At 39.8% G+C, this 18,013-nt stretch overlaps 1 protein-coding gene across 2 annotated transcripts; it reads right to left on the bottom strand.

Annotated features, from left to right (window-relative positions):
* Window positions 1-476: 476 nt before the first annotated feature.
* Window positions 477-10,892, bottom strand: LOC123148430 (cell division cycle protein 27 homolog B). 2 transcript variants are annotated; one of them, XM_044567857.1, is made up of 16 exons: window positions 10,532-10,892; window positions 9,375-9,447; window positions 9,188-9,297; window positions 8,222-8,268; window positions 8,034-8,131; window positions 7,200-7,498; window positions 6,334-6,480; window positions 5,182-5,422; window positions 4,033-4,247; window positions 3,881-3,946; window positions 3,263-3,382; window positions 3,109-3,185; window positions 2,632-2,751; window positions 1,926-2,145; window positions 1,540-1,821; window positions 477-1,302 (listed from the first exon to the last, which is right to left on the bottom strand). In XM_044567857.1, the coding sequence occupies exons 1-16, from the start codon at window positions 10,634-10,636 to the stop codon at window positions 1,246-1,248; spliced, it is 2,277 nt and encodes a 758-aa protein (XP_044423792.1). In that variant the 5' UTR covers window positions 10,637-10,892; the 3' UTR covers window positions 477-1,245. The 2 variants fall into 2 exon arrangements, with proteins under 2 accessions (XP_044423792.1, XP_044423793.1); XM_044567858.1 differs by having other exon boundaries at window positions 5,290-5,422.
* Between the last annotated feature and the right edge of the window lie 7,121 nt (window positions 10,893-18,013).

Genomic DNA, 18,013 nt, shown 5'->3' with positions numbered 1-18,013 from the left:
GTCAACTAGAGGCTTACTAGGGACATGGTGTTGTCTATGTATCCACACATGTATCTGAGTTTCCTATCAATACAATTCTAGCATGGATAATAAACGATTATCATAAACAATGAAATATAATATAATAATAACCAATTTATTATTGCCTCTAGGGCATATTTCCAACACAACTCGCCCTCAGACCCTTTTTTGCGCCACCTCGCCCCCAGGCGGCGATTTTAGGCGCCCCCTGAGGGGCCAACGGCTGAAGATGCTCTAACCGTTGCATCGGTTCCAACCATCGCATCTTGTGCGATGCGTCTTTTCCAAACATATATAAGCTGTACTAGTTCTATCAATCAATACAAGTTGATCTTTCACTTAAACACCTCCGTCCCAAAATATAAGAACGTTTTTCATAATACACTAGTATGAAAAACGTTCTTATATTTTGGGACAGAGGAAGTACTAGATAGAAAATGTAGGTTCAAATGGTATGCACCAGATAAGCAGACATATTTTGGGAACCAAAAGTAGATCTTACCCGATCATTCCAGTTCATGTAATAAACAGGGATACAGTACAGTATGCTAAATTACACTTAAAATTTCTAAATATTGCCTACTGCGGTAGAATTCTTCTTGATCTGTCAATGTTTACCAATGTGATGCCGGACTACAAGCAATAGATCAGTATGGTAACATAACGAGATGTTACACTTTTCACTTGGGTTGGATGCAAAGCCACGCATACGTTCCATCATCTCCCCACTACATGCAATGGAACAAGGCGGACACGCAGAGCATCATCCCACCTACTTGTACAGAAATGCTTCAAACCCTCGAATACAGCACCAGAGAAGAATACTGGTACTGTACAATTCACAATCTGTTTGATTCCCCATGATCTTGCCCCGGCATCGTTTTCATATTTCTCGACGATTTCTTTTGATACTCGTACAATTGTACAATGATACAGGCCTCGCTGCCAATACTCAGCTTGTACACCTAAACTACTACACATGTTGTGTTTGTGCTGTCAGTGTACAGGTTACAGCTAATGCTACAAAACTGGGTGGTTAATGGTACACTAATGCCCCAAGAGAATCCATAGTTGCTGTAAATTCTGGTTCCACATGATGTGCTTGCTTCCTTCAACCTCTGAGTTCCTCTCAGAAAGCACATTCAGGCCATGACTCCGAAGCACAAGCAGAAACTCATAGATCTGAATAAATGTCCATTTCTCAGTTTGTGCTTTAAAGTGAACTTACAGGTCATCATCCTCCATCAGTTCATCTGGAAGGTGTACTTTCTCCATTGCAGACTGCCAAACATCAGACAGTATTCAAATACAAGTAATTCAAATTGATGAGACCAGCACAGTAATGGGAAGAAATTAAAAGAAAGTGTAACAATTTAACTAGCAGTTATTATGGGACCACTCTAGGAAAAGAAAAACATAGGTTGGCTTATGTATAACAAAAAAAAAATGTAGTGAGGAAACAAAAAGGCAGCAAATGGGGCAGCTTGCAGTAATAAGTAAAATATGATAGTGTCATACCTTGATTATAGCAAGGTCGGCAGCGGGAGGTTTCAAATCAAGGGCAACGCCAAAGCAAAATACAGCCTTGTCGAGAATATTGAGTTGCTTGTATATCTTGCCCATAAGTGCATACATACTACTCTCATGAGGTGCAATCTCCCTTAGCTGTTCCAACTCATCCAGAGCCTCCTGATATTTTTGAAGTCCTACCAGAATTAAAGCCTTCTGATACTTAGGAAGTGGATTCTTCTTATCAGAAAATATGGCTTTCTCCATCATCTCCAATGCATCCTCATCTCTCTGTCAAAGTTCAAAATCAAAAAGACGTTCATATTTACGAATTGGGCAGAAGACAACAACACTTCAAACCAGTAACTACTTCACAGTCTTTGACAATGTCAAACCTTTAGAGCATGTAAGGCCATCCCAAGATAGCACATAAGAACAGAAGAACGGGGATTTATCTGAAATGCCCTTCTAAAATGATGCTCAGCAAACTCAAACTTTTCCTGGCGAAGGTAAACTACTCCAAGCCCATACCAGGCATTGTAGTGCCTTTCATCTACCTGAAGTGCACATCGGTAGAATTTAACACTGTTCTCGTAATCCTCCAATGCAGAATATCTGCAGTTCAAAGGAAAGACAGTAGGATCAAAATAAATTGGCAAATGATCTCAAACATTAATAGTGGATGAAATAGAAAGATTAAGTGCGGCAACTAAAATGGAAATTGATAGGTGCGTCAACAGATGTTAAAAACATGATGTATTGGTGATTAGAAATAGGATGGCATCTTGGCTCTCATCGAATCACAATTCAACCATGATATCTAGGATGTGAAGGACGTTTCCATATGTCACTGGACGACTTATACAACTGTCAGAACACATGGTCAAACTTTGGATTTAACAGGGTCAACATGCCAGATGATCATTCATAGTTAGATAAGTACGGTTGCAACTGTGTTGGTACATCTATAGAAATTGAAGGACCTAAATGCACAACTACAACCTTCAAGTTCACAGACCCCAAGTGACAAGTCCATGAAAAGGTAAGTGCAATTACTCAAATACAAATATACGATCAATAATTATGGGAGGCAACACATACTCGTGACCGCATAGAGTGTGAGCATATGCTACTCTTGAGTCAAGCTGTACAGCACGCTGGAAGTTCTTTAAAGCAGTCTCATGATCTTTCCGCAAGGCAAAGCAATTTCCCACTGCACACCTGTTCGCATTCAAAACAAATATAGTAGAAACGGTCACATTTATGCAAGATTTGCAATTGTACACTAGATTTGTCCCATTGCCTAGCGCTGCGCTGAGACAAAGATCAATTTTTAACATCATCAATCAAAAACTGGAGAGGCCACAAATAGCTTTCATAATCCTCAACTTTCATTTCTTTTAACCCTGTGTCTAGGTCCGAACAAAAGGGAGGAACCATTGCAAAATGGAGAGAGAGAGAGACAGAGAGAGAGAGAGAAGTTTCCGCAAAAGCAAAAGGACGGAAGTAACAGAAAACATACTGCAGGGGAAAAATGGCCCAGCATGATTATTAACTTCTGAGAGGCAACCGACATACCATGCTTGAGGAGATAGTCGATCAACAGAAATAAGCTCCTGAGCAAGGTAACTTAGCCTCATTTCCTCATTCAAATGCTACAAAAGAAGCATGTGAGCTCGGAGCTAAATATGGTTAAAAAGTAAGCAAGTGTAACGGCAGTGAGTTCGCTTACATAAAGAACAGTAGAGTATATGTCCATTCCCTCCAACGTGCACGGTGATAATCGATGCGCTAACTCAAAGAAATGATCAGCTTCTAAATAATCGACCAATTCAAAATATGCCTTCCCAACCTGCATAGTTGACCAAAACGATAATAAGCTTATGATGCCAACGGAAATAAGTATGCAAATTATTCATTTTGTATATATCATAAAAATATTAAAATATCAACGTGTTTTCCATAAAATAAAACTGATAGTTTATTGAAGAGGAAGTCAAATATCTAACATCAATAGTAAAATGAAATTGTCAGGGATGCCCACTCATATAATAACTCTTCAGGGTCAACACTCAAGTTACAACTTTAGAAACATCATTTGACAACATACCAACAAGCAAAATAAACTATAATATTCCCAACAAATATGCTAAATTAAGTCCTCAGTTGATTTAAGTCACTCCGAAGAAAACCAGAGGGAGAAAACAAAGTTGTCATCTGAAGTACTCATTTCTATGCAGACCCTATATATAATATTGCATGAAATACAATAGGAACCATATTTTTATAACATAAATCAAAAGTATGCAAAGGATTCTCCAATCATCTTGCAATACTAAACAAATTGTACCTGGCATAAGACCCATCCCGTATTAAATTGTGGCTCTGGGAGTTTCCTGTAGATTTCCAGTGCTTCCTGACCATTAAGTGAATGGAATTGGTTACAACGTTGGGTAGATGGTTAGTATTTCTGTAGTTGAAACCTGTACATCTTTAATGTACCTGGCACTTAAACAAGCAAGATAGCCTATAGCCTTCCCCAAGTGTCCGCAAAAGTCCCAATAGCTCCCTGATACCAGTCGCCATTTTGGAGTCTTGTGACAGGGTTCGCTCAGCTTTATCTTGCTCAAAGTACCTTCCTTCAGCTATACTTAAAGAAGATGAAGTTGCTGCTATATTATCTGTCCACATCTCATCAACAGCTTCATACCTGCTTCCTGAGACTCAGAAAAATAATTTGCATCTTACATGTGAAGATGACAGAGAAGGGAACATGCTGCGTTTATCCATAAAGCGCAATGCAATGGAGATTATTCCTAGGAACTAGGAAATATATAATTCTACAAAACGGTAATATGCTATAGCAAAAGCTAAGGTGAAATAGTCAGTACGATCCAGTAAAAGATAAAACAATATATGCCATTTCACAGCGACAAATTCCACAGATCTTGAAACAAGTTTACACTGAGAGAAATTGCTTTCAATATTTAATCATGATGATTTGTTTTCTACGTACGAGTGAAGTAGAATCATCATGGAATGGTTTAAGGACCCTTGGTGCCATTTACTCAACGAGAAAATATATAGAGATCATTTGGCAGCCAAAATTACATCGCTTTCCAGTGAAAATATATATCTTCTCAAGGATACATTCCATAAATCAAACAATACAATGTCATACCAAAGAAAAGAAATACACAATCTTGCTGTTTATAAGTTATGTAATATGTAAAAAAACAAAACCGCATGTATATAAGGACAGGCGTATGCTTAAAAACAGAGCAGATAATGTTATTGTAGTACCATAAATGCTTGAGATATAAACTGATATTAGGAGATAACATAACACACAGATTAATGCCATGAACCAGCAAAAATCAGTAAGTAATCTTCCCCTATTTGTCAGCAACCTAAAGGATTTTTAAAATTGGTGTCATAAAAACAATATTCAAATGGAAGTGCAAGAATCATATAGATATGAGCACAAGAAACAGGATAGCAAAATGACTTAACATAACTAATTTAAACTCATAGGCAGAACAGAAACATGTAGATAAAACTGCAGATAGATCCAGAGTGCACAGATATATAACAACATGTCAACCACGTTTACATAACTAGATGGATCATCCACATTGAAATGATAATCACCTTCATCAAAATTTTCTGTAGCCCGTGGCTTTCCTTTCCTAACTTGCACAGAACGTATGGCTGTCGAACACAATTTTGATGATGTGGACGAGTTTACTCGCAATTTACCTGACGAGTGATCTGATCCATTTCCTCCAAACTGAGATATATTGGAATTCGAATTTATTGGAGTATCCCTAGATAGTCTTGCACTTCTTCGAGGTACTGAATCACCACTCGGATTAAAGAGTCTTCCAGTCACCTGAAAAGAATCCTCAAGTCTAATATCATCATAAGCAAAAAAACGAAGCATGAGATGTAAATTAAAGAATGTGCTGACTATTAGCAGAAGTAATAGAAAAGAGGGTGTACAGCCAGACCTGAAAGCTACATAACAACAACAAAAAATGACCCTACGTTAGATTGCATGGGTTATTCTAACAGACGGCAATGAGAAAAGAAAAATATTACTGAGGAAAGATCTTCAATGCACAGTAGTGCAGATTAACTAGTTTCACATCCACCGAGTATTACACCATAGAGGAACTTATAGCAACAAAATGATAACATAACAGAAAATATTAGATTATAGCAATCTTTTCAGTTCTTAATACCACCAGCTATTATCGTACTATACAGCAATACTGGAATGCGAAGAGGATAAGAAAAGAACGGATAAACAGAAACTCAGGCAAAAATCTAGCAGGTAGACAAGCATCATCAGGGTAGTACTTTAAAGGTAAGGGAATTTGCAACCCAGCTGCAACCAAGCGTACTGTGGATTCACTGGTACTAGCTACTTGCTGGTACACTACACAGCAAGGATACAGCATCCTGAATCTTCATATAGATGACCATGACTGGAATTTTACAGGCTAGAACAGCCAGGAGGTGAAGACAATGTTCACAATTAATACTGAAGCAGGCACCACCAGTTGGGCAACTGGAAAATGGCAGCATGTCATAAAGCATGATCAGCCAATGTGCATTTACTCCAGCACCATATCCTTTTCAGAGAAGAGTTGACGGGGAGGGGCCTACTGTGTTTTTATTAAAATGCAAAAAGAGGTGTATCTGATATCCCACAGTAAGAAAAACCTCTAGCAGTTCCACATATAGGACAAGAGGAACAAATAAAAATCAGATAACAGGTTCAGTTGATGAAACAACAACCTTCTTCAGCCTTGCTTCATCCAAGTATTTTCTTCTAGGTGGTTGGTTCACTGCATTAACCTTTGGTTTGGCCGGAGCATCACCACTTGTTGTATTCTGATAGGCATGGAGATTCCTAAAGAGTGGTGGTGGAACGATGCCAGAAGTCTGTCAAATGATATTAAGTAAAACACAACTCAGCCATAGAGACAAGTCAGACAGGTTACGAACTAAATCTTAAAAATGAAGGAACTAGGTGTCCAAACACTAATTCCAAGTTGTTATAACGTTACACTATTATCAGTTTAAAAAAAAGAAAAAAAAGGGGCAGCCTGGTGCATGTGGCTCCCGCTTGCACAGGGTCCAGCGAAGGGTCCAACCACTTTGGGTCTATAGTACACAGCCTTTCCCTACATTTCTGTAAGAGGCTGTTTACAGGACTTTGGGTCCAACCACTTTGGGTCTATAGTACACAGCCTTTCCCTACATTTCTGTAAGAGGCTGTTTACAGGACTTTGGGTCCAACCACTTTGGGTCTATAGTACACAGCTTTACTACACTATTATCTCTTCTCCGAAAAATTATTAAACTGATATGAAAATAGTAATATGTGCTAAGCCTCACAGCTATTTAATTTCTTGGGCTTTGTTAACCAGAATGATAACATGTTGCAATGGAAAATGAACCGAAAAGGCTGTGAATAGATCAAATAGGAAGATTCTGGAGAATTTTTGGCTGCTTAACATAAGACATTTTGCCAGTGTCACCAAATGCGAAGCATAAGACATTAAGGCTGATGCTTCCTGTAACCATTGATTATAAGCATTGGTACAACTCTATATTGCCAGATAACCTAGAGAGCAGAGAATCAGTTAGGTTCTACTAACCTGTGTTACAGTTGGTGATGGACTGTCAAACTGTCCTACATTAGATTGTACACTGTTCTGCACATGCAATGCGGTTGCTCTTAGATGAGGATAACCAGGCACTTCAGCTGCGTTGTTAGCAGGCAATTGTTTTATGTGCTTAGGGCTGATATCCACAAGGCTTGCTGATACATTGGGAGATAGAACTCGATTTTCATTGACAAAGTTTGACTTCTCCAGATTTGATGTAGATGTTTGTTCCTGCTGGAGACGTAGGGCAGTTGCTTCCGTAAAACATTCATTTGCATTTTCAGCAACTCCTACAAGATGGTAACACACTTTCAGTCTATGTTTATAACGTGTAAATTATATTTTTAGAGAGGGTGAGGCCAATGAATATTTAGCCATTGTATAAATCACAAGTGAAATGTGAGATGATGAGATAGGGATGCATGCAGCACACTAGGCATATAATGAGTACAGTGGCAATGGTAATATTCTGCATAATGATTAAAAAGAATATCTATTTACTGATAACATGAAGCTAATCGAGAATGGTTGGATGCACTGCAACTTTTTTTTTGCAGAATTTATCGCAGCAACACTCAAACGTTCTGATACACAAGATTCCCCATATTTCCAAATGTTAGGGTACAGGCAAGACAGACACTGACAATGCAATGTTTCAGAAGGTTCTTTGGAAAATCTGCATTGTATTTTCCATTCTTAACTCCCAAACAAAACGAAAACTTACCTAAAAAAACAAAAACTTCGTTGTGACTTGTGAGGACTTCTAATCAAACAGAAGAATAGACCTATTATAAAATTCCAGTTATGGATGTCTAATGCACCAACCTAGTATACACAATTCCTCATATGCCGCCCACAAAAGAGGATCTAGAGTCAAAGCTTGTGTGAATTGCTCGGCTGCAGCTGCCACTCTGCCAGTGTACCTACAGGGGGGGGTGAGGTATATACAATGAACCATGTCTAACAAATCAAAACACACGGAACACAGTTCAGTTCTCCCATGAATAACGGACCTGTAAATTAGTCCAAGAAGGTAATGTCCTGTCGCACCACTTGGAACCTATACACAGGATGTAAAACAACGTAATTAACAATGTGGCCCAAAATATAAAGCAGGCAAAGATGTGACTGCTTTTTCTATTCACTAGCCATTACTTCACCCCTGTAGAATAAAATAGTTCGCCAGCAATCTTAGAAAAATGGCATGCCCCAATATAAGAGAAGGAAAAGAATGTCTGGGCAGTTTGCACCATCCCATGCAGTGTCAAGTAATAGTATTAATCACACACTGTCAATGTTTATCTGGTACAGAATCTATCATATCCACGATTTGTAATAACTAAAAGGGATCAATATAACATTACACAACTAATTTTCATTTATGGCATAGTTGGTACAATTGCTTCAACAGGCAATAATAAGTATCAAAAGGGTCTAATGTTCTTCAAGTGTAACTTTTGGAATGTACTCCCTCCATTCCAAAATAAGTTAAGCTCTAGGTTTTTCCTAAGTCATCCTTGCTTAAGTTGACTAGCTCTGTAAAAAAAATGTGCTAAGATCCACAACACCAAATACACATAGTACAAAAATATATTTCATATAAAGAATCTCAAGAGACTAATTTGATGTTCCAGATGTTAATATATCTTTCTATAGACTTAGTCAGACTTAAACAAGTTTTAGGACAAACCCAGAAATTCAATTATTTTGGAACGGAGGTAGTACTAGATTATAGGCTTTAAAATTCTTAGTGCATAAATCGTTAAAAACACAATAGATCCATTTTTCTAGTTCCAGTTCTGGAAATTACGAGACAGCAGGGACAGATGCTCTTTCTTAGAACCAGTAACGTTTCATGGTACCCCTAGTTCAGAACGGAACTCGAGTTTTGGGGCAAACTTATGACAAATCTACGATCACTGCATGAGATACTTTCAGAAGCACGGGAAACACATCATGTTCACAACCATGCTATATACCTCAACATTTGGTTCATTGACTGGACACAGAGTTTCTTCAGCTTCCCGCAGTAGGTTCATTCGAAAGCATGATATAGCAAACAAGTATCGAGACTCCGGCAGCTTCTTACCTACATAGCATATAGGAAACGCTGACCACAAAAGCACTAAAAACAATTTGGCAACTAAAACAGAAAAACGGTATTACCTTTCAAAATGTGGTATGCAGCATAGGGCTGGTTGTTGTGAAGGTAGCAAGTCGCTAGCAACTGCACATTGGTCTGTACACAGGAGAAAGGCCAAGCACATTTAGTACAATATACACCTGCAAACTGATTTAGAAAATGATTTTGGTATATATCTCTTGAGAAAAAGGGTGCTATCTCTCAAATTTTGGCATTGTTGAATCTGCTTTTGTCTGTTCATCTCATTTTTTGTTACAAAGTGGAGATGGGAGCATGCAGCCCGCGCTCCTACGCTCCGCGAAATCAAACTGCAGCCCACTCTGCTCCGCACTTCCAACTCACATGTAGTTAGAGCGTTATGTGCCACTCCAGGAGGGGAGTTGCAGAGTGAAGAGAATCCAACAGGCTCTAAGAGTCCATTGTACCCTCTCTCTCTCTCCTACTCCCCTCTCTTCCACATTAGCAAATATTCTAGATCGTGCAATAGAGAGTCAGCTAATGTCAGGCCATTGTGTATGTCTCAACTAGCTTCAGATTCATCACTGCTAAAATTTTAATGCGATACACAATAAAGACCAAAAACCAGAAACTCTAATATTTGATTTACATAAACCTGGCTACTGGAGTTCCTGAAAACTACTGCAGGAAATGCAAATAAATAACTAAGCACACATGCTGCAGTTACTAAAAGAATAGGAAAAGATGGATCATATATAATAGTAGCTGATCTAAGCTACTAGATAGCTCAAAAATTCTACAGTTGCTACCTAGAGATTTACACAAGGGAAAATTCACCATAGAGCATAACACGTTATTGTATCTATTCACCCCTAAAATCGGTTAAGTGAACTGTGAAACAGTTCCCTTCCAGGATGCGAAACGACAGCATAAATTCTCCATTAACTGTTGAGAAATCATATGCGCTGCTCCAGTTACAAACGAATTCAAACAATTTTCCCAGACAGCTAGATTAAGATGTTCATGCTCAGACTCGGTAAACCCTAGCCCGAATCCCACCGCCCAAGCTCACGCGGCCCTCGGGAGTACAAAAATAAACGCTAAACCGAACCGCGCAGGCGAAACCCGCAGTGAGGCCGCAGCCGCACACCGGCACAACGCCCGATCTAACGCCTACCTGCCCGAATGGGGGGGAAGGGGGGAGGGGGGAGCGGGGCGGTACCTCGGCGGGGAACTGGGCGCAGAGGCGCTCGCAGAGGAAGACGGCGTTGCGGTTCATGAAGAGGCGGAGGCTGCTGTGGACGCGGTCCACCATTAGGGTTTCCATCGCCCGCCGCTCCCGCGGCCCCGGCGAGGAGGAGTCGGCGGCGGCGGCGCCGCGCTGCGCGAGCAGGGGGAGGAGGGGAGGGGAGAGAGAAGCGGGGGGTGGCCTGGTTTGAATCGCGACGGGTGGATTCGGATTCGAGGCCTTTCTGGGTGCGATTTTGGACCGGTGGGGGATTGGAACGAGTCGAATCCGGAAGCAGCGCGGCGTGGGTGTGAGGGAGCGTGGAGCCCTCCCCGGTGCGGTTTGAATTGTCTGGCTGCTCTGATGTGATGTGATGTGCTGCCCCCGGCAAAGTATCTGGTGATACGGTCATTTAAGTGATACGGTGCTCCACTCTATCATGCACCGTTAGATCATGCTGGGAGGGACACGATAGATGTGCATGTGATGCGCAGCTCCTCCATCGGGAAATATTCAAAAAACACCCTTGATATACTCTTAACTGGGTGTGAGGCTTGAAGCAATCAAAAGATAAAAATGTCTAGATTTCCTCAGACTTATCCACTATTTATTTAACAACATATGTGAGATGGAGAAATCCACATTGGCACATGGCCGCATAATCCTGCCACGGGAAAAAGCTTTTCAAGATGTCACAGAATTCCGAAGAATTTTTTTTGAAGCATCATCTCAATATTCTACATGTGTGTGCCAAGTTTCGCGGAAAACCGCCAATTTTTGTGGCTTGTGTAAAAAAAAGATGTCTCATGAAAAGCCCTTTTTAAACACACTGAATTTTGTTGTTTTCACACGGGACACAAAAGTTGTCGGTTCTTCGCGAAATGACTTTGCGAGAACGTGGATGTCGAGATGTGCATGCGAAACATTTTATCCGAATTTTGTGACATTTCAAAATACATTTAAAACGCATTTTAAAACCAGGAGCATATGCTCCCGGATGCCAAATCGCCCCTCTATGTGAGATGGTGCATTTTATCCAAACAAAATATTCACTCAAATAGATTCCGCTCCTCTTCAAGATAAATGCAAATGTTACCTGCAAAAAATAGAAGCTAATGCAAATGGTTGTTCGCATGTTCTCTCAATTAGCTTTAGTGAAAGCAAAGATAACATATTTAGATCGTTTGTCTAGTTGCATTAGTATTTTTATATTGTACGGACTACAATAGACATGCAATTCGTGAAGACCAACCCCAAAAATTAAAGATAGTACTTTTATAGATTTTGATAATTGAATGTAATACAAAAGATAAAAAAAATCTCCATGAACAATAACTGACTAGTTTGGTATGTTAAGTTTGTCAACTTTCATGCTAATTCTCTTGTATTTTTTGATTTTTTATATTACTTTCAATTATGATAATCTATTAAAGTACTATTTTTTAATTATCAATGTAGTTCAACAAAATAAATTCTCTTATATTGATAACCACACACTGAATTTTTTGGTTACTTTGTCGGACAATATAACAACAAAATATGGAGATGTCACAATATAAGATAATTTATTGTGTGTGTGTTTATCAATATAAGATAATTTATTTTGTTGAACTTTATCAATATAGCAATAAACTATGGAGATGGCACAATAACAAGACTTGAGAGGAATTCTGGATTCGAGTGTGTGTGTGTGTGTGTGTGTGTTTGCACATTGAAACTGAGGCGTTTTCTGAACGGTCAACGAAAGTGCAGCTGGTAGACTAGTATAGGAAAAGACCTTACGTTTAATTAAGAACATAACACAGGGTGTATTTTGTATATTTCAAGGTGGGGGCGCTGGCCAACTCATGTGCATCAGTGCATGCATCCTGTCCCACTGAATGTGATCTAGTGATCCAGAATACACCGGTGCATCGTATCACCAACCGGGCCGTATCACCAGATATGCTCTCTGCTGCCCCCCTGCCCTGCACAGCGGCGGCGTAGGGGTGGGTATGTACGGGCCTAGGGATGGATTTATGTGCCGCGGTCCGTGGGTTTGTGACGTGTGGGGCCGGCCTGGTCTTCTCTGTTTGAACTGTGCGGGTGTGGCGTGGGGCAGGTCTGTGCGGAATGTGAACGTTGGATCAAAACAATCACGTTTGGCTCGACAGGACAGCCACGAACGAGGCATCTCCAACGCCGTCCCCTATGAGAGCCGGCCATTCTCCCTGATCTCCTAAAAGTCCGTCTAGTCCCATAAATTCCATTTCAAATGCATAGCAATATGAGAAAAAATTAAAGTGTGATGTTAATAGTGTTTGATTGCAACCAAAAGGCGGCGGATGTTCCTATTTTTTACATGCGTCTGATCTCAAAAGTATTCATTCGACGATCTATGCAAAAAAGAAACATTTTTGCCCTGCCAAATCGGCTATCCAAACCTCCTAGCTCACTCTGCCGTTGTCTCCTCATCACCAGTCAGCTCCATCTCGACCGCCAAGTATTTCAACATCTTGACACGGACAACGCGCACTTCATCCAACTCATTCATCCCCGTGGCCAACATCTTGGTATCCTTCGAAGCGGCTGTGAGCCTAACCCTTCTCTCTTCGAGCTTGATCTTTTTTTCTTCGGCTTGATTTTCTTCTCAATCGCCGCCATCAAGATGCTAAACCTCACGGCCTTCTTTTCCTTCTTCACGTCGGAGCGCTTGACACATGCCTCATCCTTGCTCACAAATGTCCTCGAACCTCTTCGTCATCTTGCCTGCCGCCCCTTCTCGCTTCTCCTTCTCCTCTTCTCACTTCTTTCCCCAGAACCCCCTTCTAAACTTCTTCGGAAGCTCTTTTTGTTGGGTCACTTGGTCATCCGCTTATTTCTCGGTGTTGATGCCGGCTGTCTTGATGGAGTTGGCAATGGATAGTTGTCACTTTTGCTGCCTGATATGTCTCCAATGTATCTATAATTTTTGTTTGTTCCATGCTATTATATTATCTATTTTGGATGTTTAATGGGCTTTATTATACACTTATATATTATTTTTGGGACTAACCTACTCCCTCCGGTCCATTTTAGTTTGCGTCTAACTTTTTTTCATTTTTCCCGTATTACTCTGCGCATTCCCTTTTTCTCTCGGCGCTTTCCAATTCTATCCCTCCTCCCGCCTCTCATGCAACCAATCCCATGCATGCATTAACTCCTCTCCTTCCTACTGGTACGCTAGTGGGGGGACAAACCAGGAGACGGGATAGGCAACCGAGGAGGACTAGCGAATCACGCATGCACAATTATTACGGCCCTGCTCTCCGCATGCCTGCAGCTTTACTCTAGCAAAGGGAAAATTAGTCCAAAAAACAAAACCGCTGCCCTCCTTGGTATCCGGGTGTGGAGTTATGCGCTGAGTAAAAAGGACCGGAGGGAGTACTAACCCAAGGCACAGTGCAAAATGTTGTTTTTTTGCTTATTTCAGTGTTTCGCAGAAAAGGAATATCAAATGGAATCCAAACGGAATGAAACCTTCAGGAGAGTTATTTTTGGAACAAACGTGATCCAGGGGACTTGGAGTAGACGTCGAGAAAGAAACGAGGTGACCACGAGGTAGGGAGGCGCGCCTGCCCCCCTGGGCGCGCCCCCACCCTCGTGGGCCCCTTGCAGCTCCACCGACCTACTTCTTACTCCTATATATATCCATATACCCCGAAAACATCCAAGAGCACCACGAAACCCTATTTCCACCGCCGCAACCTTCTGTACCCAAGAGATCCCATCTTGGGGCCTTTTCTGGAGCTTCGTTGGAGGAGGAATCGATCACGGAGGGCTTCTACATCAACACCATAGCTTCTCCGATGATGTGTGAGTAGTTTACCACAGACCTTCGGGTCCATAGTTATTAGCTAGATGGCTTCTTCTCTCTCTTTGGATCTCAATACAATGTTCTCCTCGATCTTCTTGGAGATCTATTCGATGTAATTCTTTTTGCGGTGTGTTTGCCGAGATCCGATGAATTGTGGGTTTATGATCAAGTTTATCTATGAACAATATTTGATTCTTCTATGAAATCTTTTATGTATGATTGGTTATCTTTGCAAGTCCCTTCGAATTATCAGTTTGGTTTGCCCTACTAGATTGATCTTTCTTGCAATGGGAGAAGTGCTTAGCTTTGGGTTCAATCGTGTGGTGTCCTTTCCCAGTGACAACAGGGACAGCAAGGCACGTATTGTATTATTGCCATCGAGGATAAAAATATGGGGTTTATATCATATTGCTTGAGTTTATCCCTCTACATCATGTTATCTTGCCTAATGCATTACTTTGTTCTTATGAACTTAATACTCTAGATGCATGCTGGATAGTGGTCGATGTGTGGAGTAATAGTAGAAGATGCAGAATTGTTTTGGTCTACTTGTCGCGGACGTGATGCCTATATACATGATCATGCCCAGATATTCTCATAATTATGCACTTTTCTATCAATTGCTCGACAGTAATTTGTTCACCCACCGTAATACTTATGCTATCTTGAGAGAAGCCACTAGTGAAACCTATGGCCCCCGGGTCTATCTTTTATCATATAAGTTTCCAATCTATTTTTACTTTGCAATCTTTATTTTCCTATCTATATCATAAAAATACCAAAAATATTTATCGTATTATCTCTATCAGATCTCACTCTCGTAAGTGACCGTGAAGGGATTGACAACCCCTTTATCGCGTTGGTTGCGAGGTTCTTATTTGTTTGTGTAGGTACGAGGGACTTGCGTGTAGTCTCCTACTGGATTGATACCTTGGTTCTCAAAAACTGAGGGAAATATTTACGCTACTTTCCTGCATCACCCTTTCCTCTTCAAGGGAAAACCAATGTAGTGCTCAAGAGGTAGCAAGAAGGATTTCTGGCGCCGTTGTCGGGGAGATCTACGCACAAGTCAAGACATACCAAGTACCCATCACAAACTCTTATCCCTCATATTACATTATTTGCCATTTGCCTCTCATTTTCCTCTCCCCCACTTCACCGTTGCCGTTTTATTCGCCTCTTCTTCTGTTCGTCTTTTCGTTTGCTTTGATGTCTTACTTGGCTCATTTGCTCGTTTGGTTGGAATAGTTGTTTATTTATTGCTAAACAGAGAACCTAAGATCTATGGATCCTCATCTGCTTGCTAATCTTTCTAAGAGATCCAATTATGATGAACCAATTGCTAGTGAGTTTTGTGCACTAGATTATCTTTATGAAGTTTTGCTTGAAATTCGTGAATCTGAAAATTGTGATGAAGTACTTTTATGGAGTGATTCGTGATGGATCTTTGAATAGAAAGCATGATTGCAATGATGATAGTATAAATTTTATTAATGTCAATTGTGCTTATAATATGCAAAACCCTAAGCTTGGGGGTGCTAGTTTTGCTATGTCTACTACTTGTTGCAATGATCATGATTGGGGTGATTCTTCTTATGAGCTTGAAAATTTATTCAAACCCCATGATGAATATGAGATTGATAATAATGTTTGTAATAATATTGAAAGTGGGTTTGGAAGAGTGTAAACTTTAGATCCCACGTATTTGGAGAATGTTCAATCTTGTGAATTTTTTGATAAAAGTGGGTTTGGAGAGGTCGTGACTTTAGTTAATTTTAATCCCACTATTTTGGAAGAGTGTCAACTTTACATGCATGTGGATCATGTTGAGGATATTGTATGTGATAGATATATTGTTGAATTTGATTATGATCCTACATGTAATTATTATGAGAAAGGAAAATATGGTTGTAGAAATTTTCATGTTACAAAATTACCTCTCGTTATGTTGAGATTACTATTGTTCCTTTCTTCCTCCTTGCATATGCTAGTTTCTGTTCGCCTTGATAATTTGTTTGCTTATAAAATACCTATGCATAGGAAGTATGTTAGACTTAAGTATGTTTGTCACATGTTTTATGATGCTCTCTTTGTGCTTTAATTCTTGTGTTTCATGTGAGCATCATTAAAATTATCAATGCCTAGCTAAAAGGCTTTAAAGAAAAGCGCTTGTTGGAAGACAATCTAATATTTTTCCTTGTTGTTATTCAATAAATTCATCTAGCCTCTGTTTAGATGTGGTTTTATGCTTTTAATTAGTGTTTGTGCCAAGTAGAACCTTTGGGAAGACTTGGGGGAAGTTTTAGCGATCTTGCTATAAAAAACAGAAACTTTAGCGCTCACGAGATTTGCTGCCATTTTTTTACTGGAGAGTGCGATTAGGTTTAGTATTTTTGCAGATGATTAATAGACAAATTCCTCACGTCCACCAATTTATTTCAGAATTTTTGAGGTTACAGAAGTATTCGAAACCTACAGATTACTACAGACTATTCTGTTTTTGACAGATTCTGTTTTTCGTGTGCTGTTTGCTTATTTTGATGAATCTATGGCTAGTATCGGAGTGTATGAACCATAGAGAAGTTTGAATACAGTATTTTAACACCAATATAAATAAAGAATGAGTTCATTACAATACCTTAAGTGGTGATTTGTTTTCTTATACTAACGGAGCTCATGAGATTTTCTGTTGAGTTTTGTATTGTGAAGTTTTCAAGTTTTGGGTAAAGATTTGATGGATTATGGAATAAGGAGTGGCAAGAGACTGAGTTTGGGGATGCCCAAGGCACCCCAAGGTAAATTCAAGGACAACCAAAATCCTAAGCTTGGGGATGCCTCGGAAGGCATCCCCTCTTTCGTCTTCTTCCATCGGTAACTTTATTCGAGGCTATATTTTTATTCATCACATGATATGTGTTTTGCTTGGAGCATCTTGTATGATTTGAGTCTTTGCTTTTTAGTTTACCACAATCATCCTTGTTGTACACACCTTTTGGGAGACACACACATGAATTGGAATTTATTAGAATACTCTGTGTGCTTCACTTATATCTTTTGAGCTAGAAAATTTTGCTCTAGTGCTTCACTTATATCTTTTAGAGCACGGTGGTGGTTTTATTTTATAGAAATTATTGGTCTCTCATGATTCACTTATATTATTTTGAGAGTCCTTTAGAAAAACATGGTAATTTTCTTTGGTTATAAAATTGGTCCTAATATGATAGGCATCCAGGATGGGTATAATAAAAACTATCATAAAAAGCGCATTCAATACTATGAGAAGTTTGATACTTGATAATTGTTTTGAGATATGAGGATGGTGGTATTAAAGTTGCGCTAGTTGAGTAGTTGTGAATTTGAGAAATACTTGTGTTTAAGATTGCAAGTCCCGTAGCATGCACGTATGGTAACCGTTGTGTAACAAATTTGAAACATGAGGTGTTCTTTGATTGTCTTCCTTATGAGTGGCGGTCGGGGACGAGCGATGGTATTTTCCTACCAATCTATCCCCCTAGGAGCATGCATGTAATGCTTGTTTTTTGATGACTTGTAGATTTTTGCAATAAGTATGTGAGTTCTTTATGACTAATGTTGAGTCCATGGATTATACACACTCTCACCCTTCCATCATTGCTAGCCTC

The sequence above is a fragment of the Triticum aestivum genome, chromosome 7A (genome assembly GCF_018294505.1).
Source record: "Triticum aestivum cultivar Chinese Spring chromosome 7A, IWGSC CS RefSeq v2.1, whole genome shotgun sequence".
Classification (NCBI taxonomy): domain Eukaryota; kingdom Viridiplantae; phylum Streptophyta; class Magnoliopsida; order Poales; family Poaceae; genus Triticum; species Triticum aestivum.
This window is presented reverse-complemented; position numbering and strand designations above follow the sequence as displayed.